General features: G+C 48.2%; 1 protein-coding gene across 3 annotated transcripts in view; it reads right to left on the bottom strand.

The window, feature by feature from the left end:
* Positions 1–3,797: 3,797 nt before the first annotated feature.
* The window catches only part of LOC139048860 (uncharacterized), a 75,768-nt gene continuing 56,987 nt past the window's right edge, over positions 3,798–22,578 (bottom strand). For 2 of the 3 annotated variants that reach the window (XM_070523739.1, XM_070523740.1), the window contains exons 2-3: positions 7,802–8,415; positions 3,798–6,181 (exon numbers count right to left, since the gene is read on the bottom strand). In XM_070523739.1, coding sequence (XP_070379840.1) covers positions 4,409–6,181; positions 7,802–8,410 — 2,382 coding nt within the window. In that variant the 5' untranslated portion in view covers positions 8,411–8,415 and the 3' untranslated portion in view covers positions 3,798–4,408. Of the gene's footprint in view, positions 6,182–7,801; positions 8,416–8,503; positions 8,649–22,578 lie in introns of those variants that run through there. The other variant, XM_070523738.1, reaches the window with a different exon arrangement.

The raw sequence follows: 22,578 nt of genomic DNA, 5'->3' as shown, positions 1-22,578 counted from the left end.
GGCAGCACCAATGGCAGAAATGCACCTGGAGCGTCCATACAATTGGTATCGCAATAATAAAGTCTTCATAGAGTCGAAGTTCACCACGAGAATGAACTATGCGAGAGGGTAAAAAGGACCACTGGTGCTGACAAATTTCTCTGATCTGTGCTTTCGGTGAACTGTCTCGTTTATGGGGCCGTGCAACAGTGATTTTTGAGACCGAATCGAATAGCGCCAGAAGCAAATTGAATCGAGTACTTTTCAAATGGTGTTCAAATATAGAACGCCATTACCACAGTTATTATAAAATGATGTTGACATTTCAGTATTTTTAAAGCTAGCAAGTTTTTGTCATTACATAGTGCATTATGAAGCGCCGTACAAATGGAGCATTACAAACAAACAAGTAGTTTCCTTGGGTGACCACTTCAGAGAATGCGAAAGATCGCTGTATAGCCCGTTAAGTATGGCTATCCAAGTATTAAAAAATATTTGCATTTGCAAATATCGACTATTCAATTCGAAGACTGAATCGAATAGGACCTCCGTTATTCAATTCGTTATTCGAAAGTTTCAAATGTTCGCGTACCCCTAATCCTTTGTATATCGGTACATCAGCATCATAAGTGAAGCCTCTCATGGTTTCTTGTTCATGTGTGAATTTTTCCCATTGCGAGTTTACTCAAACATTTTTTACTTGTATATGTTTTTGGGGTAAATGAAAGTCCAAACCATCTAAATTCTCAAAACAGCACAGCTGCGCATCAGAGCACCGTCAATAGTTGACTATAGAATACTAGATTCTATGAACCAGTAGATGTGCCACAACGTGATGGTACATTGAATCGCTCTGTTTCCTGCAATCGCCACGGCTGCCTTATGCGAGTGCAGCCGGAACAAATGCGCGCAGCACACTTGTCTAATCTAGTATGAGCAACCCCATCACACATGGCCTCATTGCTACACGACGTCGGCAAATTTCGCTCTGTGTCATGGCCGCGATAACGCTGATGGCACCGGGGTTGTATTTCAATGCCAATTGTAGTATCAGATCAAGATGCCTTATATCTCTGAGCATTTATGCTTGCCAAGTCTCATCCTTCTCAATGTGTGAAGCACGTGGTTTCTACAGTTTCAAAAATACTATGTGCCAGTACTCCAGACAAGCAACAGTTGATCGGTTTATGCCGGTTAAGTATTCTTTCAAAAGATTATTTTCATTCATCTGGCTGAGTAGCCTGATAAGTGGAGGAAATGACAGACAAGCTGCTAGGGTAATTCTTTGGTTTCTTTAGAATGCAATGTACTCCTCGTTGGCAGACGATTAACTAGACCCTGGTGGAGCCTGTCAAAATGCTTGACGTCGCAAACGGCTGGTAGCTTTAGGATGGCGCTGCTAACCATTCCTGCACCTTCTCTGGCCTGCCCAGCTTCTCTTATTCGAGAGCGGCCGCTCTGCAATTGCCAGAAGCATACTTTACTGGAACAACTGACTCATCCCATTATAACGTGCAGATTCAAGCAGAAACATAACATTCATAAAAGAACTTGGTCCGAGACATAAAATAAGTGCAGTTTCGCCTGAAATATCAAGCACCGACAGCACAAGCTACGTTAGTGTGCTGCATGCACTAACCTTGCGCAGTTTTGCACAGTACTTTTTTCTCTTGCCTTGTATGTAGCTTTTGCCTTTGTTGTCCCACTAAATCTGAATAGTGATGAGGAATCTAGAGTAGGCTGCGGCGAAATGGAATGCGCATACTGGAAAGTGTCTTGTGTAAGCATCTGTAGCCACATGGACTGCTTCTATGTAGGATACCCTCGCAATGCTCCTGTGACTGCAGAGGGTGAAATTGCAACGCTCCGAAGAATGCATTTGATAGTCACGCTGACGTCTCGTAAGTCGACTCCACTCAAAGGCTGGCACCATTTCCTTTCAGATGTACCTGAAAAAAATACCTAGCTATAGGGCAAACAGCCACTGCACCTACCTGGTTAATTGCAGGCAGAGAAACAAGTGCAAGGTGAGCTTCGTGTGACAAGACATGCTCCATTTCTCGCCTGGCATGTGCTAGAACATAACGAGAGTTGCAGTGGGAAAGAACCTGCCGCTATGACTCGGCGGCTAGCTATGGTGTTGTGCTGCCAAGTACAAGGTCGCAGATTGAATTGCCGACTGACACTGCTGCTTCCAGAGTGGGATGTAAAGTGACACACATCCGATTTTTCCAGCGTCAGAACACAGCTCGCATTAAATTTCATGACACGAATATAACCTTTCGTGCACCTCCTTGAAGAACCCTTGAACTTAGAAAACGAGATTCAAGGGCCCTCAAAGCTTGACAATAAATGTGCTCCTTGAATTCCCTGAAAACTGGGGTCGGGGGCAACTTTCGAACATTCAGAGTAACCAACTCTGCATAGTGACTTGCACATAGACACTTTCTATAGAAGAAAATCCTAGATATCTTATTTTGAGAGTGTCGCTAAACGATTGCAATGTGCAACCAGTAACATGCTTGTTTAAATCACCGTTGCCATCGTGGGGCTCGGCAAAGTCAGATCAAGCAGCCATGCCGCACCACTATTTTGTTATTTTGCTAGTTGGTTAAATAGAGCCATCATGGCTCCATTTTCAAGCCCTAGGCTGTCGAAATGTCTGCTGGAATGAGTTACAGGCATTTGCCTCTAACACGAGTATCTTTGGATGAAGTAAAACACTACTAACCATCGTGCAGAAGGCAATTGTGATTAGCATCATTACAATGGGAAAGTCAACTTAGAAAAGCGATCTGAAAAACCTTGAAGCATGTGTCCGATTCAGCAGCTGCTTAGCTGCAAGAAGTTGCAGCCATGAAGGAGATTCCACTGTTACTCAATGTATGTGTACAAATAAGGTTTGTTCCCCTGCCTGAATTTTGAGTCAAATGCACTCAAACCCTGATGTAATGAATTTTTTGTTCTTAATTTTTTTTCTGGCAGCAAGCTAAACAATTATGCGCCACTGCAATTTCTGCCGTGTGCGATTGTGCCGTGACCAGTTCTGAAGTGCTGCCTATCCAATAACTTTGGTGGCATGGAGGACGGCATCGTTCTCATTGCCAATGACAAAGACGTCAACCGTGACAAGTGAATTGTGCGTGCACTCATCCTTTCACTGTATTTTGCAACGGCAGTTGGCAGCAACAATGAATTAAGTGCCTTGCAGGCATCCGCATGTATGCAGTGTTTCCCATTTGTTTTCTTTCGGCATCACATTACACTATGCAGTAATCGCAATACAGTAAAACCTCATTGTAAGGAAGCCGAAGGGGGAGGCAGAATTATTTCATTACATTCATTATGTATGTACTGCACTATGAAACTTGGGGATTTCTAGGGGAATTTCACTTAGTTCGTTACACCCATTGTTTCGTTATTAGGTATGGCTATATATACATTTTGTTCCTTTTTCTGAGGGACTAAATATCCCCCATCACAGAACAATATTTGCATATCGTGCTTTGGATGAATGTCAAAGAACCCCAGATGGTCAAAGCTAATCTAGGAACCTCCACTGCAGCATCGCTTACAACCCACTGTCGAGTTTCATGACGTTAAACTCCATAATTTAACTTAACGAGCACAAGGTCCTTGCTACAATGCACGCTGTATAATTGTCTTGATAGCACATCGTCAATGCATGTCCAATGGCCGAAAGATGACGAACATTTGAAGCTGAATTGTACCTTACAGTGAAAATTTCTCAAGAAGCACTAATTCTATAGAGCAGCTACACAGCAACACTAACAAGGAATAAAAGCCACAGGAGACCATTTAACATATCTACATCTTTATTTACATGGTTCGTATTAAGAGTATCAGGTAAAAGATATTTACATGATATGAAAGTTTTTTGATGCACTCGCACACATACACAACATACACACCACATGACTTTGGTATTTCACAGTCGTGCAAACGGAGAGTCTCCTCCGTGGCACGAAACAGGCTGTAAATTGATAAAACTGTTCCACACTTAGCCACTTCTCGGTGCTGCGATGCAGTCCGAAGCACACCTGATGATCCTAAGTCGTCACAACAGTGATAAATAAAAGAGATAAACTGATGGAATCGTCCTGAGAAGACTTGGAAGTCACTGACTTGGCCGTTACGGGAGCATGGGTTAAAAGGTGTCGATGGCTCAACGATAAATACGACATGGATGAGATTCAGGAACCACGCATGGGATAGGAACACTATAACGTCATCAGCGGAGGCGGCTACAAGGGCGTTCGCTGGAGAAGCAAAGATGAGGCTTGTGGCAACTCCGCATCAACACATGACAAGAATGCGGTGCTCGTGTACGCCAAAGAGCAACACCGTAACGATACTTGCACTTGGCTTAACAACAAGTGTCGCAGGAGAAAAAGAAAAAAAAGAAGTCCTAGTACATGTCCATGCTGGTCTTCTTGCCAAGGTACGGTGCCGTGCGCTTGTAGTTTGTCGAGCTGCGGGGCGACGCCCGGCGCGAGAATCCCGAGCTCGTCGTTCCAGTGCTGTTGGAGTTGTACCCAGATCCCGAACTGAGTGTGCCTGTACGGTATGGCTCGCGCTTGATGCACATGAGCACGTTGTCCCTCAGGTACGTCCAAACCTTGCGGGTGCAGGAGAAGCAGAGGAATATGAGAAGCCCTTCGAATGCATTAAAGAGGACAAAGAGGTACCACAGCGCTTCGACATCGAGGTATCCGGCAACGAGACCCAGCGTCCAGGTGAGGCCCATCATGGTGGAGAGCCGAACATAGAGACTGAAGTTGCGCCTGGCGGCACTGCCAGAGCGCTTGACGCTGGACTTTGTCGAACTGATCACCATGATGGCAGTTGAGGTGAAGAAAGTGATGTTGAGGAGCATCAACGCACCAGCGGGCCCAGCAAAGAAGATGAGAAGGGCTTTCCGCTGCCCAAACCAGCAGCCATGGCGCCCAAAGAGAGGTCTCAAGTCCTCGGGCATACCAGAGGCGCGGTCGTCAAAGAAGACTGCAAGGCCAACAATTATGGCAGGAAGAGTCCACGAGGCAAGGCTGTAGAAAAAGAAACGGCGCCACTGCGTACCGGAGCTGACCCGCAGTTCTCGTGTGGCAACACGCAGGGTCCGCCACACGTCGAACGCCATCGTGCTCATCCAGAAAAAGGATGCGAGGAAAAAGAAGTACGTGGTGACAGCCGACGCCTGGCAAGCTCGTGCGGCTGGTTCACCAATCATGCCAAACAGAAAGCTCAGGTAAGCAACGAGAAGCGATGCCGAGAGGCAGGCAAGGTTTTGTCCGGAGAGGTTCCTCACATCAGGCACCAGGAAGAACACAACAAGGTGGGCCACGAGGCAGGAAATGGACACCCCAAGTCCCACAGCGGAGACATAGCCCATGGTCCTGGAAAACTTGGCTATCTCGTTGGTTCCATTGAAGATGATGCATACAAGGGCCCGAAGGTCACCTTCCAGCAAGTAGCTGTCAGGAGCAAAGTCACGGTCGTAGCGAGTGGCATAGAGGTAGCCATTGGGCCGTATCATGTACTCTCCCTTGTTCAACATCGTCTTTCGGCATGCGAGGAACTCCTGGGTGTAGAAGATGGTACCATTGCCGCTCCTCGGTTCGATCTCGTTTTCATCCTTGATGCACTTGTCACCGTCGAGGACGTAGCCTGTCACGCCACACAGAACGTTCCGGCAGACCTTGTAGAATGGGTCGTACAGCTCCCCTTTGTTGCAAAGCCTCTTTTTGCCAACAATGTTGCCTGCTGATGGGCTGACATCCATGAGGATGCTGAAACTGAAACCGCGGGGGCTAACGAAGCTGGTGTCGCTGTAGAAGCCACATATCTGGTGTGGAGCAGTGTCATTGTTGCAAACCATGCACTCTGGGTTGCGGTAGTTCACGCCGTAGACGTTGATCACCGACTGGTATGACTTGCACTCTTTCTCGGTCTCCGTGCCGGCCCAGCTGGGATCACATGTCGACACAAAAGAATTACAGGTGTACACGCTGGACAGGTTCTGAGGTGCGTACTCCAAGACACAGGCAAAAAACCGTCGGAAGTCTCCCGGAGCAGTAAACCACACACCCCAACTGGAGTTTGTGGGATCCAGCTCAATATTGTTTCGAATGTCCTCGCCTGTCATGTTGATGAGGCCGTAGAACTCCTTGCAATCAAGGTTCACCTGCAGAATTGCACAGTAGTATGTAAACAGCTGCACCACTGTACTATTAATTTACAAGTGCACATCAGGCTATGCCTTTAGTACAAATAAAAGAATTTGTTACTAAAGTTATTCAATCACTATTAAATCTACTGACTGCAGTAAAAAATTAACAGTGCACTATTACTACACTCTGGACCTTAACGCATTGCAGTGGCCTAGTGCAATCAAGCGACTGACACATAATTTTCTCACGGTGCTAACTTTGCAGCAACGCCAATTGATACAGTCATAACTTTGCCATATGATAACGGTTCCACACAAGTTAAAGCTTTAACGAGTAGTTGTGTACCCAAATTACTGCTAACTTGCACACACTACATGGAGCAAGAGGACAGGACATTTTCGGCAAGGCTAACTAAGAGACCCCACATTTAAGACTAATAAAGGTGCACACTTGAACTTGAACAGACTGCCACATGTCTACACAGTTTTCATTCATTGGAGGCCGCCAAAATGAACTGGGGTGTTGAAAATTGAATCCAAGGTTTCATTTGTGCACCTTGGCTAAATGAATCATTCACAAATGATGTGAACTAAGCTGTCAGATAACTTGGTAACACAGGCCTTAGTAGATTTACAACACATATACACAGCTAAACACCACCATACTTGAATTCATCCAGTTTCTGTCAGACTACCTTTTGCTCAGCCATCACACTACCTCAGCGGACTTAACACAAGTGTGTGGCTTCATGAACATGGTGTGCCAAAATGAAATGAGAAGGGGTTAGCAGCAGAGCCCACCCCCCCATCTATAACAAAAAGCTTCTTGCACTAAATCTCTTTGTAAAAGAAGACGCGAATTGTGGCAGTGGACATCACATTAGCAAAGGTGGCCAGCCAATGACAAAAAGCACTTACGGATGGATAACTTTGCAAATTTGATCCCAGGTCTGCATTTAAAGCAGCCAATTTTCCTTGTTAGTGCACTGAAGTAATGTTCCATGAAGAGGATTCTCCAGCTTGAAAACTACGTAGAAAATCTAAAGTTAATGAGGTCATACGGCACTTTTTCAGGAGCTGCTGTTTCAATACATCAGGTTAGGTGTTCCTCTATACGCTGGTGCTAAGTGCAAATGCAGTCGGCTACAAAAGTCTGCGGGTCACGAGTGTGACAAGAAATGCGAATGTCTACTCTGTTAAGGCATGACCATGCTTTTAACTTAATGGGTCACTCACTATGTAAGGCTGTAAAAAGTACTCCAGATTGAAGCGTTGAATTTCATTGATTGATTGATTGATTGATTGATTGATTGATTGATTGATTGTTTGATTGATTGATTGGGTTTAGCGTCCCAAGGATGGGGATGCGACAGACACCTTAGTTTGGGGCGGGGAGGGAGGGGGGCTTCGGATAAAGTTTGACCACCCAAATCCAAGTACACACGCATTTTTGTTTTTTCCCCTCCATTTTTCCTGTGACCTTGTGCATGGCAGCAGATCGCCATATATGGCCACCGCCACAAATTTAGCCCAGCCACAGCTTTCTTCGCATATCCCATGCGTGTCCCGCAAACATCTTTTCGGCCGACTGTATGCACACAAACAAAAAGAAACGGCTTTCGAGAAACTCCTCACCTGCCAGCGGCGGGTGTCGTTCAGGTCGTCGTTGCAGGCGGCGCAGTAGACGTTCGCGTACGTCACGTTGGTCCGCGGCGACGTCACCGGGGCCATGCCGTTCGGGTCGGTGATGCGGGCGTCGGCGCCGCGCTCGCACTGGACGCGCACCTCGTCGGGTCCGTCCCAGTTGGGACTGCAGGCGCGCCGGACCCAGGTCGCCTGCATGTCGCTCCGCACCCGCACGCACTCCCACTCGACCGCGGGGCGCCTGCCGTCCGACGTGGCCTCCAGGAGCGCGGGCGCGTCGCGGCAGCAGTCTCCGAACTTGACGCACGCCGCGTCGCAGCGGCACACGTTGGAGCGCTGGAACGGGTTGTCCGGGTACGAGTACGGCGTCGCGCCGGACCAGTTGCCGCTGCCGCTGCTGCCGTTTTCGTGGTCGACGGCGAGCGTGGAAGGCCTAGGGGCGCAGGTGTCGTTGCATCGCACCAGGCTCGCCTCGGTGTCCCCTTGTCCTCGGCAAGGATGGCTGCCCAGGATGGCGATGACCAGGAGCAGAAGGACGGTGACGGCCGCCGGGACGGGATGGGACGTCGCGGCCCCGCCGCCTGCCAGCTGCCTCCCCATGGCTCCTGTAAAAAAAAAACATAACGACAGGCTTAAGTAGGACCTTAGGACGCCGCATCGTAAAGAGCTAGTTTATACAGTAGGCCTCACTACCTCGGATGAATGAGTTGACGTGAAAGTTCGTCACGAGTCAAGCGTAAAACGTGACAACCAAGTGCCAACAATCAAAATATCCCGCCGCGGGTGCGCGTCTGGCAACAGTGAGCGGATACGCGTTCGAAAATAAAAGTTGGCACGGTGAGCATTTCTCGCTCTTTAATTTTGTTTTCTTTTTGAAGAACTAAAGTCGTTTAATCGGCTGTGAGTTTGTTACTTATTTTACGGACTTCTGCGGTTTGGTGGCAGTTTGTCCGAATCATCCGCTGTGCCTTTTCGTACGGTTACATTTAGCGGACTCCAACGGGCGGGAAACTTCGGAAACTCTGCGTCCGTTGCGTCGAACAGACGTCGACGAAACCGGTCGTCCGACAGTGCTAATTTTTTTCAAGTTTATTGAAATGAGCCGGCCGTGATTTCTCCTCCGCACATCGACCAGAACGTAAGCCCACGCGTCACATATCCTTTAGAGAGTCTTGTGAAAGTTTTTTTTCCCGCGGCAGCTTCCACAGCATTCAACACGTCCTGCGGATGTTTTGTTCGTGAAAACATCTCCCAGAAGACGCGCCTATTTCCGCCAATACCATTTGAACGAGCGACGTTTTGATTTGGCGATGCGCCAGAAGTGAGCATATATGCCGCTGGCGTATTTAATGCGTACACACTCGTAACTCAAGAGTATTTGTTTTTCGATCACGCGAATACGATTTCAGAGATATGGCGCCCGCCATGTTGCGCGATGCGATTGCCGGTCACGGTTGTTTATCAGCCTTCGGCGGCGTTATAGCTGGGGCATATCGATCAATCGGGAGACTTCTGGTGTGATTTGCATCTGATACCATATGACGCTCGTCCTCAAGCGTTGAAAAGTGGACAAACACACACTTACACACGCGAGCAGAATTCAAGCAGGGGACAATCAAGACATTCGTCTATTGTATAAGGTGCCGTACGTTGGTGTTCTCATTTAAAAAGGGAAATCTCCGGTTCTACGTGCCAAAAGCGATTATGAGATGCATGCCGTAGTGGGACACTCCGGACTCGTGTTGGTTTTTTTTTTTTTTCAAGCGTGCGCCTGTACATAAATAAACGGGCGTCTTTTTTGCGCTTCGACGCCATTGAAATGCGGCCAGGGTCGCAACCTTGTCCTCGGTTTCAGCAGCGTCTTGCTGCGGGCGGTTTTCTCCGTCAACAATTACGGTAACACGCAAGTTCGTGTCACACCTGTGTGTGTATAACTTAAAGGAGTGCTGACAGAAAAAAATGGCTGTGGCTTAGGTAAGGTTAAGCCCAGGATGCGAAGCATACTAGCCTTTATTTTAGTTGTTGAACCACTGTTTAGCCTGGTGAACTGCTGTTGCTTGGCTATATTTGGTTCGGCTAGACGAAGAAACAACTCATGCATTACTGCTTCGCCTTCAAGAGTGGAACGCGACAGCGTTCCCGTCGACCCGCCAAGGGGTGTAAGACAATGGGCTACGGCGCAGCGACTACGCGCCCCGCATTGGACGCGGTGAGCGTCGAGCAAAGCAGCGTTCGGCGCGGCAACGAAATGTGCGCCTGAGCAAGAGACGCACGCCTTAGAAACAGCTCGTTTCTAAGGCAACACCGCATTCACTAGAGGCGCTTTTATACCGCTTTGAAGCATCGTACTCGTGGCTCAGTGGTAGCGTCTCCGTCCCACACTCCGGAGACCCTGGTTCGATTCCCACCCAGCCCGTCTTGCAAGAGTTGAGCCAAAGCCACTTCTCCTCTGTCGTGACGTCACGGTGTCACGTGGTTTCATGGCGACACCGCCGCGCCTGAGGAGCTGGGTTGAGCTCTCGTAATATGCTTCGCATAAAAAAAGAGGCATTCGTGTCGTCTTTATTGGATAGCTGTTGACCCACTAATACGCTAGATATAGGAGCCTCCATTCCTCGATGACGCAACAAGTAGTTCATTGCGTTAACTTTTAATGCGACCACTTCAATGTACACGCGTCAAGTGCAGCGTCACACTTGGGCCGCGAAATCGAAGCGCGCAGCTTTTTGGCGACACGCGGGTTCTGGGCACTGCCAAATTCCGCCACATTGTCAGATTTGGTAATGGCGGCATTTTGAGACAATCAGAGAGGCCGTACAGCAGCCCTCTAGGGGCCTCCCCTAGTGGTCAGAAAAAATGTCATTGCCAAATTTGACAACATTGCGGGATTTGGCAATGCCCAGAATGTAGCACCCGCGTGTGGCCTTCAACCACACCTTCAACCTAGTGCTAGACCACGGCGCCCGGTTGTTTGTGATATCACGTGACCGTCACCTCCGCCATCGGACGATTACGTGACAGCCGTAATTTTTAGTTTTTTTTTTCTTCTCACGTCTGAATTCGTGTTGCACTTAACACGTTTTGAATGGGTCATATAAAATAAATGGTGCCAGGAGGAATTGAGGCTTCGCGTTGTAACCGTGGAGTCGACAGCAGTGGCGTAGATAGGTCGTCTGTCACCCGCCCCCCAGTTGTAGCCGGCGGAAAGAGGGGTGCCTTCACATATATAAGACACCCCCCCCCCCTCCCACTGGCCCCTTGCACCCGGGGCCCACGGCCCCCGGGCAACCCCCCCCCCCCCCCCCCCCTGTTGCTACGCCACTGGTCGACAGGCACATAAAGAGTCAGGTGGCGATTCAGCGATAAGTGCGAGAAAAATGCGTTAGCGTTACGTAGCGCCTCTTTGAGGTCTCCCGGATCCACGATTTAAACCGCGTTCACCCCACTGCAAGGTCTTCAACAAATCATGCCTCTCCGGGGAGCAACTGGCGGTGGTCCGGAGCATATTGTGTGCGTGCGTGCGTGTGTGTGTGTGTGCCTCCACGACGTGTCCGGCTTCCCACACGCGAATATAATAAAACGAAAATAATAATAAAAAAACTACGCAAGATTTTCGCATCAGTACTCTTCTAAAGCTCACAGTTAACTGTGCAGGCGCGGTAACCGATGTCAAGTCACGGTAGCAGAATAGTGACCGAAGTGTTGCACAATTATCCGTCGTCACGTCAGGCTGCGGCCGTGAATTCGATGCTATAGTGCAGGCTACGCGAAGCGCTCTTTTTCGTTTTTTGTTTGCCTTTCTCTCTTTCATTCGGAGTGACGGCCGTCTCCGATACGTCACGGTCTCGGCGTATACGTACGAGCCTTGTGTTAGGTGATTTCGTGACACCTGTATAATTTTGTACCTTTACCAGTTTTACGCACTTAATAGCTACTGGATCATTTTGAATCGAGCACCGAGGCTGAGCTCCAGTCAAGTCAACCCCAGCCGCATTTGAGGTCGTCTCCCAAGTACGTTGCATTTTCTTGGCTTCGCCGTGATGCGCGTGATTCTGATGGCGTATTGGGGCAGTTGACACGGCGCGCTTCCGGGCATTGATTTGTGTGTATCTGTTAGCCTAACGAATCTGCAAAAGTAAACACTGCCGACTCTGTCGTTTGACAAACACGGTGCTTCCAAGCATAACACGGATGGCACTCGGTCCATTTGCTTACAAGCGCCAGCCAGCCCATGGGTGCCGAGTTGCAAAGCACACGCAGTTTTAAAACGAAATCGACAGCGATAGCGTGCTTCCAGTTTGAGCGTTGTCTGCTCGATATAATTTATAAGTAATGGTGCTACCGTGCACGGACGCAGTCGAATTCGCCATCTTGGCTGCTCTGATTGGCCCGTACGACTGCTACGGCCCATCTGATTGGCTGAAAACGCCGCCATTGCAGAATTTGACAATATGGCGGAACTTGAGTGCAGCATTCTAAGACTACACCGTAGGACGTAGTCTGTGGTCAATAGTCTTTGATGGCTGCGACGCTCTGCAGCGGCAGCGAAGGTACAGAAACTGTGGAAAACAAGGTCGGGAAACGTGGCAACAGCCAAGGGCGCCGTGAAACATTTTTAACTCGTCGTGACGTCCATCGCAGAGCGAAGCAAACAGGAGGCGGTGGCTCACGTGCCAAACGTGTGCGTGTTGTTTGCGCTAAGAAAAAAAAAAACTGCTACGTAGCGCGTCAGACTTGCACGCGGGTCGCTTATAGTAGCTCGAGCCGTCGGCGACAAACACAGCTGCTATACCTACGACGCGCATCGGCTGTAAGACACGCCGATAACATCGCGGCATGGCGGGCACGTGCAGAAGGAGCGAACGGCCGGGCTTTTTCCCACGTGCTAGCAGTCACGTGACTCGCGCGGTTCCTGGCTCGGTCGTACACGTCCCGGCGTTGTTTTTCTTTCTTCTTTTTTTTCCCAAGCAGGAATTAAGGGTATACACGTAAGCGCCTGTGTGCCCGGCAAACAGGCCTGTCGCAACCGTTCACCCCTCAATTAAGCCGCATTTATTTCCGTTGGCTCGACGGGGCGCTTATAATGATCACGAAGGGTTTACCTGCAAGGTCAGGATCCTGCCGGGTGATGCTGTGCGATATGACTTTGCCCAATCAGCGTTTTTTCCAACAGAGGATTGTTTAGTGGCATCTTTCTTTTGAATGTTTCATTCATCGGTTGGTTGGTTGGTTGGTTGGTTGGTTGGGTATCGCGTCCCCGGGTAACACTGAGACCGTGAGAAACACCGTACTTCGAATTAAAACCTCCCATGGACCATAGTTCATACTATCTCCCCTTTATAGTATTCTTTCTTTCGGCAGCATATTGGAGCAGGTGGACATGAGAAAATGTGCTGTATCCGCCGGGTAACTCATCATCTAATATTTTATTCTGTCCAACACGTATGAAATGTTAACTACTTAATTGTTTAATTTAATTATAAGGTGTGGTATATGTTCCAACTGCGAAATTCAAGCCCGTCAATGCCGAAGGCATTTCAGGAGATTAAAAACGTAATCAGGAATTAACAGTGGCGCGAATTATGCGCTCCCGTAGAAAAGGAAAAGAAAGAAAACTCTTGTATCTATCTGTATTGCACTGCTCTTAAGAATTTTCATAAGTAGCCCCGCTGTGACTTAGGTGCGCTTAGCGCTGACAGCTGGCGCACGATCCGAGAAATTAAATGCGCTAATTATACGAAACAGAAGACAAACAAGATAGGTGTCGACACGAGCGCTCGCGTCGTCTGCTTGCGTGTCTCGTTTTTCCAACGTAATTCGTGTCTGTTCACTTGTCTGACCACGAGTCGAACAACCTGTTCTGCTATCTGCTTGTCCAGCACTCTCCGATGCCTGTCGTCTATACCTTTGGTGGTCATCTGGTGCCCGAAGCCGTTTTCAACTGTTCCTATAATGAGAAGCAGACGACACAGACTTAGTCCTAGCTGATGTATCGTCTGCTAACGAGCCAAGCCGTTTTCGTCTGTTTCCGCAACGCAGAGGCAGACGAAACAGATACTTCGCCCTATCTACATGTTTCTCTCGTCTGCTCACGAACCAAATACGGGCCCCCAAATTCGCAACGCTTCGCCCGTGTGTAACCCACTGACACGGTCCGCCGAGATGCTAAGCGATCGTTAGCGTGTGGCCCGCTTTCTTGTTGCTCATTTTTCTTCCCCCCCACCTTTTTTTTTTTTTTTTTTTATTCCGCTAGCCGGCGTGGTGTTCGATATGACCCTTATCCCAGCGGCTACAGGCGTGGCCGCGATGGAGGTACGGAGCGGGCGAGATTCTGCGAGAACCCGCTGCTGCCGTGGTTATAAACGGCCGTGCCGGCCATGGTTTGGTAAGCATCCCGGTCGGCAGGAGGCGCCCGTACCCGTGACCTCTCCGCCATTTCTTCTCCCCCCGAAAAACGTTGCGACTGGACCCCACAGACTACCGCGTTATGTAACACATGCTCGGCCGAACTTGAATTATTGGATAGGGCGAAAGAAACAAAAAAAAACACGACGAGAAGCGCCTAAACGCAGGCAAGGAAGCCTCGGCAGCCGATATTATACGTGCGCGCTTCGCTGCGGCAGTTCCGTGCAGTGTGCAGGACGCCGAGCGCGTCTAGAAACGTCATAATCTAAGCAGCGACAAAGTAACTTTTGCGATGGTTATCTGCGCAGAGTTTATTGCTGTTGCGTAAAACGTGACTGAATGGAACTGTGCACAATACCGCAAGTACAACACATTGCATGGACGTCGTCGTTCACATAATACATGCGGCTTGTTACGAGTAAGACAATAAATACGCCAGCTTGTATAACTTCCAGGGCTGGTACAGTTCACTACCATGGTGTCCACGATGACGTCACCGCAAGCAGAGAGGACAGGGTTATGCGAAGCTTTTCTCCACTTATTTTTACAGTGCACAGTTGCAGCGCCCACGCTGTGGTTCCGCAACCAGTTGGAGGAAATGCCAACATATTTTCACCGGGAAAAGCCGGGGGCTCGCATTACTGAAAAGCTGTTGCTGTTTTAATCGACGAACAGTCTCACAGAGCTGTAAAGATTTTTTTTTTTTGTTTTTACAAGCTCGTCAGCCATTTGGCCTCTCTTATGTTTAGTAAAGGTTGCGAAGTAATGATTATTTTATCCTAGTTTTGCCTTTTTGATGTTTTAATTGTCCTTACACCCCACGGTTATTTTTTCTTTCGTAACTATAGCTTTAAGTAAGCTCCTGCGCTGGCTAGCCGACGGTCGGAATGTGATAAAAAAAAAACACCTCAGATTTTCCAAAACGATATCAGAGCTTAAGAGGAAGCTTTAGCTCCAGTGATCCCATCTAAATACATGTAAAAGGAGAATTCGTTTTTCTCGGCAACCACTGCACTAAATTTGACAAGGTTTGTTGCATTTAAAAGACAAAGTGAAAATCTAGTGACTGTTGGTTTCGAATTTTTGAGTTAGATCGTCAATTTGTTATTAAAAATTGGCAAAAATCGAAAATTTTCGAAAAACGAAACTATCAAGTTTACAACTCTGTAACTCAACCACTAAAAATGATAATACAATTATGTGAATAGCATCTAATAGTACATCTAAAGCGGACAAAATTGATATGTCACACATGAATATAAAAAAATTTAATCACAGGGAAATACAACTTTTGCAAAACCGTTATAACCAACGTAATGAATTCATGTAAGATGTAAAATGACATATTGAATTTGTCCGCTTTGAATGATCTAATGGATACCGTTTACAGAACCGCGATATCAGTTCTTGATGCAGAGCTATAACTTTGTAAACTTCGTGCTTCTATTTTTTTCAAACGGTCAAATATTCGAAAATCGTTTAAAGAAAATTCAAGCCCTAAATCGAAATTCTGCTTCCAACAGTCACTAGAATTTATCTTTCTCTTTCAAATGCAACATATTTCATCAAAATCGGTCCAGGGGTTATCTCATAAAAACGTTTTTGCGTTTTACATGTATTTGAATAGGCCGCGTCGGAGTTGGGCCCGAGCTAAAGCTTCCTCTTAAGACTGTGTGCTTTGTCTGGAAAAGTGGCTTTGGTGCACCTGGTTGGCTCACTCATGAGCTCTTCGGTATCTGCTTTTAGAAGCAGCGAGAAGCGAAGGGACATTTATCCCCCTTGGGATTCCTTAAAGAATTAAAGTTCCTTAAAGTTCCTTAAAGAATTTTAACCGCGGCAATTTATTACATTTACGGCGCCAAAAAAAAAAAAAAAGATCCCTAGTAGTAGGATTGTGCTCGCGCCGCGTGACCTCGGAGGCCACGTAGAGTTTCACGCAACAGTTACTAGAGGGAACTCAGGCGTGCCATTGTCTATGGGGGGGGCTGCAAGCATGATGGTTCAGCAAGCATGGGAATGATGGGCAGCTACGCGGATTTGCCTAAACTTGATGCTTTCTCGCTTCAAGATGACTTTGCAAGTTTATCATTTTCGACAAAAGTATCGCGTTGTACACGCAACAGTTTGAAAACGACTTCGCACGTGCGCTGAGACTTCGTCACGTTGCCGGGGCGTATTGAAAAAAAATACTACGCCGTTCTTTGAAATTGACACAGATTGAAGCATAAGAGAAGAAAAAAAAAAAACACGCAGCCATGAAAGTTTCAAGACCATAAGCAATATGGCTAGACAAAAAAAAAAAAATCATAGTTCCTACGCGCCAGCTGAAGAGGCGCAGGCACCAGAGTTTCCCGTCCAGTAAGTCCTTTTTTATTTTTATTTTTTTGGTAAGAACCTGCACGATGTACACACTTCGAACACACCGTATTTCGTCTCGCATGTAGCGCCGTCTATTTTTACAGCCAGGCCATTGATGGCGAACCAACGTGGGCTCCAGACTGGCGACCGTAAAAAAAGGCCCCTCGATCGACGCTCGATCCTCCGTACTTTCTTTTTATTTTTAGCGGACCGAAGCCGGACAGTACGCAGTTTAGCATGCAGCACGATCCTCAGTCTTCCTAAATTACCTGGCGCAGGCCGGTTAACCCCTTTCTTTCTGTCTGCTTTCTTCTTTCCTGCGGCGTTCCTTGCTTTCGACGTTCCGAGAAACCGCCCCCGCTCGCGCGGTAACCCCCCACGCAAGCAAGATTCACGGCTCGCTTGACCGTGAAGCCGCCGTAACCCGTTTAGTATAAATATAGTATATGCACACACATATATATGTACGCATAGACTTCTCCATAAATTCTCGCAGCGACGCCACAAACCGGGCGCTTGTCTGTGAACACCCGAGAAACCGCAGGGAAATCTAACCACCTTCAGCACGACGAGATGACGTTTGAGAACATGGGAAAAAAAAAACTGAACTGGAATAAAAAAAGATGAAACGACAGGCGGAGCCGCGCTATTCTAAAACCACGCGATCTACGGAAAGTCCCGGGCTATTCATTAAATGTCCGTCTAACGTCCGCGTTTTTTATAATGCGACCGGAGAGCCAACATGACGAATGTAACGTCAGCGACGTTTCTTTTTTTTTCCCCTCGAACTGAAGCTCGCTTTGTGAAACTTCCCGGATTCTTGCTCATGCTGTCGCATCCGCCCGATTTATGCGCTATGCTAATCGACGCAGTCGAGCAGCATAGCGCATAAACCTGAAAAAAAATTTTTGCGTCGAGCAGCATAGCGCATAAACCTGAGAAAAATTTCTGCGTCGAGCAGCATAGCGCATAAACCTGAGAAAAATTTCTGCGTCGAGCAGAATAGCGCATAAACCTGAGAAAAATTGCGCGAGAATAAAGATGTCGCCTTTGTGGCGGGCAAACTATCCAGCGGTCGATTTAGGCACCACTGGCCTCCTTGAAGCCCTTGGGTTCAGCGGGAGCAGTGGTAAAGCAAACAGGTCCGCAATAGACATTAGTAAGAGGCGACTGGAGGATTGGTTGAAGAAAAGTAGGGAAACGACAGAAGACGGAGACGCACAAAAAACACAGTTCGCAATAGGGGATCAGAAAATTTGGACGTGGTAGTTCATAGTGTTCTTCTTTTCTTTTTTCTGTGGTTAACCTAGGTAGGATATTAGGCAGCATAGTAGCAAGAGCTTGGTGGCGCAACCCACCGCCCCGTTCCAAAGGGGACGCTCATAACATCCATCCATCCCATCCAACATCGCTCATGAAGTTCTTCACGACAGGGATGAAAGTGAATGTGATTGTGGCCATCGTTGTTATTTCTTTGTGGGAAGTAATACACGCTGTTTCGGCTAAAGCCTCACTTCACGTGCATTCCCAACGCGTCGTTGGATATGCATTATTTTTTTTTTCGTTACTGAAGGTACTCGACGTATTTCACTTTCAAACGATCATCGGAGGCGAAACAGGGAAGGAAAGTATGTACGTAGAAATGCGTTCGCCGCACTCACGTCGTGACGTCATCTAACTTCTTTATTATTGTTGTTGTTGCAGTCGCAGATTCAACCCTCTTTAGCCGCTCTCGGGAACGCGTTGGTTTTACGTTCTGCGTCGATAAACCGCACCATACATTCACGAAAGTATACGTGTACATACAATACACGCTGGTCGAGCACCCGGGTCGATGTGGCGGCGCGCCGTATATGAAGTGTAGGAACGTGAGCATAAATAAATCGTGACACAGCCCATCATCATAATTTATTTCCGATTGCCTGATGACGTGTGGGTCTACTGTAAATTTCTAAAGTTCCCCGCAGGGTTGTCCTAGGAATACTCCTTTTTTTTTTTCTTTCTCAAATAAGACATCGCTAGGTCTGCTTCGCCAATACCCGAAATCTACCCAAGACTCATCGAACGCTTCACTACTGGTAAATTCACTATATCTGAGCTTACTACTTCTCTTCGCTATATCGGACGCGTGTTCGTGTGTGCCTCGCTAGAACAGCAGCTTACCCGCCGCGGTTGCTCAGTGGCTATGGTGTTGGGCTGCTGAGCACGAGGTCGCGAGATCGAATCCCGGCCACGGCGGTCGCATTTCGATCGGGGAGAAATGCGAAAACACCCGCGGTACTTTGATTTAGGTGCACCTTAAAGAACCCCTGGTGGTCGACATTTCCGGAGTCGCCCACTACGGCGTTCCTCATAAGCAGAAAGTGGTTTTGGCACGTAAGACGCGATAATTTAATTTTTAATAACAGCAGCTTGTCGTACTGGTGTGGAATAGCGCCTGTGATGTCGTCTTCTCGTCTCGTGCCCCGTCTGCTGTTAACAATAGCGTGTATGCCTGCGCCGCTTTGTAAGTTATGCCCGTGCCTGCTCGACCCGATGGGTCGAGTCGGCTTGTCGGGACAGAAATCCGGTCGTCGGGTTCACGTAAGCAGCCAGTGGGTGTTCGTGTATATATATATATATATATATATATATATATATATATATATATATATATATATATATATATATATATATATATATATATATAGGGGGGTATCGAGCGATCGACGAGACGAGTTCGGTCACCTCGCCTGCACGTGTAGGGCGAGGTTCAACGTGCATCCTTGCCTAACCCACTCGGCAAGAGAGGCACGTACAAAGGCGGTCGTCGAGTCGGAACGGGTGATCGGCGGGTCGAGTTCCGACTCGACGCGTCGAGTGATCCGGCCTGTAGGCCGCGCCCGCCTTTCTGGCGCCCTCGGATTCTGCCACGGTGCACGGAAATACCGAAACGACGCAATCAGGGGGGGGGGGGGGGGTTCTTTTTATTTTGGTGTTTTCTTTTTTTTTTCGTCGTCGTCTCTCGATGTCTCGCTGCCTTTCTACGCGCGCGCTTTCCAAAAGCGAATCGCGCCTCTCTCCGCGTAGCCGCGTTTATTATTTTTCTTGGCAGCCCTCTGACAGCAATATACAGTAGCACACAGCGTGTTACGCGGCCACGTGGGTTCGCGGTCAGAAGAAGGTCGAGGGCGGTACAGTAACGAGCTTGTCCAGGGGCAGACGAACGAAGCGAGCGCTGCTGTGTGTATGGACAGCTCGTGTTCTTTGCAGCGTTTATTATTATTATTATTATTTTGACGTCACTCAGAGGAAGCGGCGAAAGCAGTGGTGCGTAAACACTGGTCACCCCGAGCCCGTAAAGCGTTGTTTATTTTGGATTCGGTGCTAACTATCTTATGTGTGCGCGTAGACGAAGGTGGAAACAAGCACTCAAGCCGGTCGGCGTTCGTCTTCGCTGCTTTCTTTTTCTTTCTCGCTTTTTTTTCTTTTAAATTCTTTTTTGCCCATTGTGTATTTGTGGCTCAGACAGGCCTTAAAAGAAACTTGCTCGCCATTGAGAGCACGATCGCTATTCGAGCGACCGTATTTCGGATCGATCACCCGTCGGAGACACCTTCACTTTTCTGCGACACAGTCTGGCTCGACGCCGAGCTGAAGCCGAAGGGCAGTCTAGCACTAACGGACGTCGACACAGTGCTGGTATGCGCTGGTTAAAAAGTGCGGGAGGGGGCGGGAAGGCAGGGGGTGGGGGTCTGCGTGCTGCCAAGAACGAGGTTACAGGTCGAAGCGTGGTCGAAGCGGAATGCTTACTGCATGGTCGAAGCGGAATGCAAAGTGAGCTATAGTGTGTGTGTGTGTGTGTGTGTGTGTGTGTGTGTGTGTGTGTGTGTGTGTGTGTGAGAGAGAGAGAGAGGGAGAGAGACGGGGGAGGAAGGCGATGCAATGGGCACAAAATAAAGCCGCCGTGTGCGTTAATCCTACGTGGTACTAAAATGAACAAAATTGGCCCAAATACCGTTCGCAAAAGGTGTGTTAACGGTGCCGTAACAGTAGCCCCCCCCCCCCCCCTCTCCCCGTTTATGTAATGCGATGACCGAACAAAAGCACGCTCAGTCGCCCAGCTGACCGTATCGAACTGGAATTGGCGGAATGACTTTCGGACCGTATATAATAAACGTGGCGAACCGTACGTCGTTGTCCGACAGGAGCTATCTCGATTTTTTCTCTCCCTGGGTAGCAAAGCTGGGATCGCCGCCTTTGAGTGAGTCGCGCACGGGACGTACAAAGAAGGCGCAAGCATTAGCGCGTTACCACAGACGGTCGAGCTCCATGGACCACCCCTTGCTTCCACAAACCGCAACGGGCTAACGGGAATAAAGAGGCCGAACGTCGTGCCCTCTCGAAAGAACACCCCTGCGCTTTGCAGGGGTGTTGCCGACGCACGCCGATTCGATAGAAAACCTAGGCGGACCTCTTAGGCCTGTCGTACGAAACCTGAAATGCGGCCTTGCTATTACGAGTTTCCTTTCCTTCTTTTCTTTTTTTAGGGTTTAAAAGTTGAGACAAAACAAGATATTTTAAAAGACGCAGTGCAAGATACAGTTGTAAAGCCACCGCATAGTTCGGTTGTCAGATGTCCTAAGACAGAATACCGTATATGGTGTCTTGCACAGTGTATGTTCTTTCGTTTGTTTTTTTTCGCTGAACAGCCTGGCTAACGTTAACAGGGAGACCTTATATATTCTCTCGATAAAGCGCTGAATCGAAGCTTCGTTAATTTTCTAACAAGATGTTCATTACTAGAAGAATAGACGAGGAAGGCTGAACTTGCTTTCTTTTCAGTTCAGTTTCAGTTTCTCGTGCCCGTACGCCACTGAGGCGTGGTGGATATTAAAATATACTTTTTTTGTTTCTTCGAATTTATGCCATTCGTGGTTCAGTAAGAAGCTCCCCGAAACATGCTGACTTAATGTTCTTCTGGAGGGGGGGGGGGGGGGGAGGGGCTCTTTGAAAGGATACAACGTAGTCCATCTGTGCTTGTAAAAAAAAAAATAATGATAACTAGGCCCAGGCAGATGCCCGTCAAAATCCCGGCGAATCGCTGCAAGAACTTCAAGAGGTCCCCCCCACCCTTTTTTTTTTTTACCACGCCTCCTGTCATGGTAAAAATGGTTGCCTCGATATTGTTGCGAGGCGGAGACAAGCGCGAATGTTGTTTATGCAAAGCGATGTAGGAGGATAACTTCGACTAAACATCTCGGCTTATTTTTCTCTTCAGCGCTTAAAGAGTTCGGTTCGCCACATTGTCGTGACGTCGGCTTGCGATTGCATCATGCTGCGATCGGTAATTTCCCCAATCGAAGTTTCCCTCGATTATTTCCCCTGGTCACCGCACCGCGTTGTTTCTTTTTTATTTATTTATTTATTTTTCAATCACAATTCATGTTCATCATCAGCCTGGGGACGCCCACTGCAGGGCAAAGGCCTCTCCCATACTTCTCCAACAACCCCGGTCATGTACTAATTGTGGCCACGCCGTCCCTGCAAACTTCTTAATCTCGTCCGCCCACCTAACTTTCTGCCGCCCCCTGCTACGTTTCCCTTCTCTTGGAATCCAGTCCGTAACCCTTAATGACCATCGGTTATCCTCCCTCCTCATTACGTGTCCTGCCCATGCCCATTTCTTTTTCTTGATTTCAACTAAGATGTCATTAACTCGCGTTTCTTCCCTCACCCAATCGTTCGTGGGTCGGCAAACACGAGCGAGGCGGTCACCGTCCACGTCTTTGTTTGTACACATCAGTCTATAAATACGTGGCTTCCTCGAAGCCTCCGGGATTTCTCGAATGATATACGCGCTGCCCCCCCCCCCCCCCCCCCACCTCGGACTGCCGCCGAAAGACCCGAAGAAGGTCATCGTAAAGGGAACACGCCAAACAAACAAGCAAACAAACGAAACAAAACAAAAAACGCGGAGGAGTTAAATGGAGCCTCTCTCATTTCGTGGTCTCCTGCTCTCGGAG

The sequence above is a fragment of the Dermacentor albipictus genome, chromosome 8, assembly GCF_038994185.2.
Source record: "Dermacentor albipictus isolate Rhodes 1998 colony chromosome 8, USDA_Dalb.pri_finalv2, whole genome shotgun sequence".
Classification (NCBI taxonomy): Eukaryota; Metazoa; Arthropoda; class Arachnida; order Ixodida; family Ixodidae; genus Dermacentor; species Dermacentor albipictus.
This window is presented reverse-complemented; position numbering and strand designations above follow the sequence as displayed.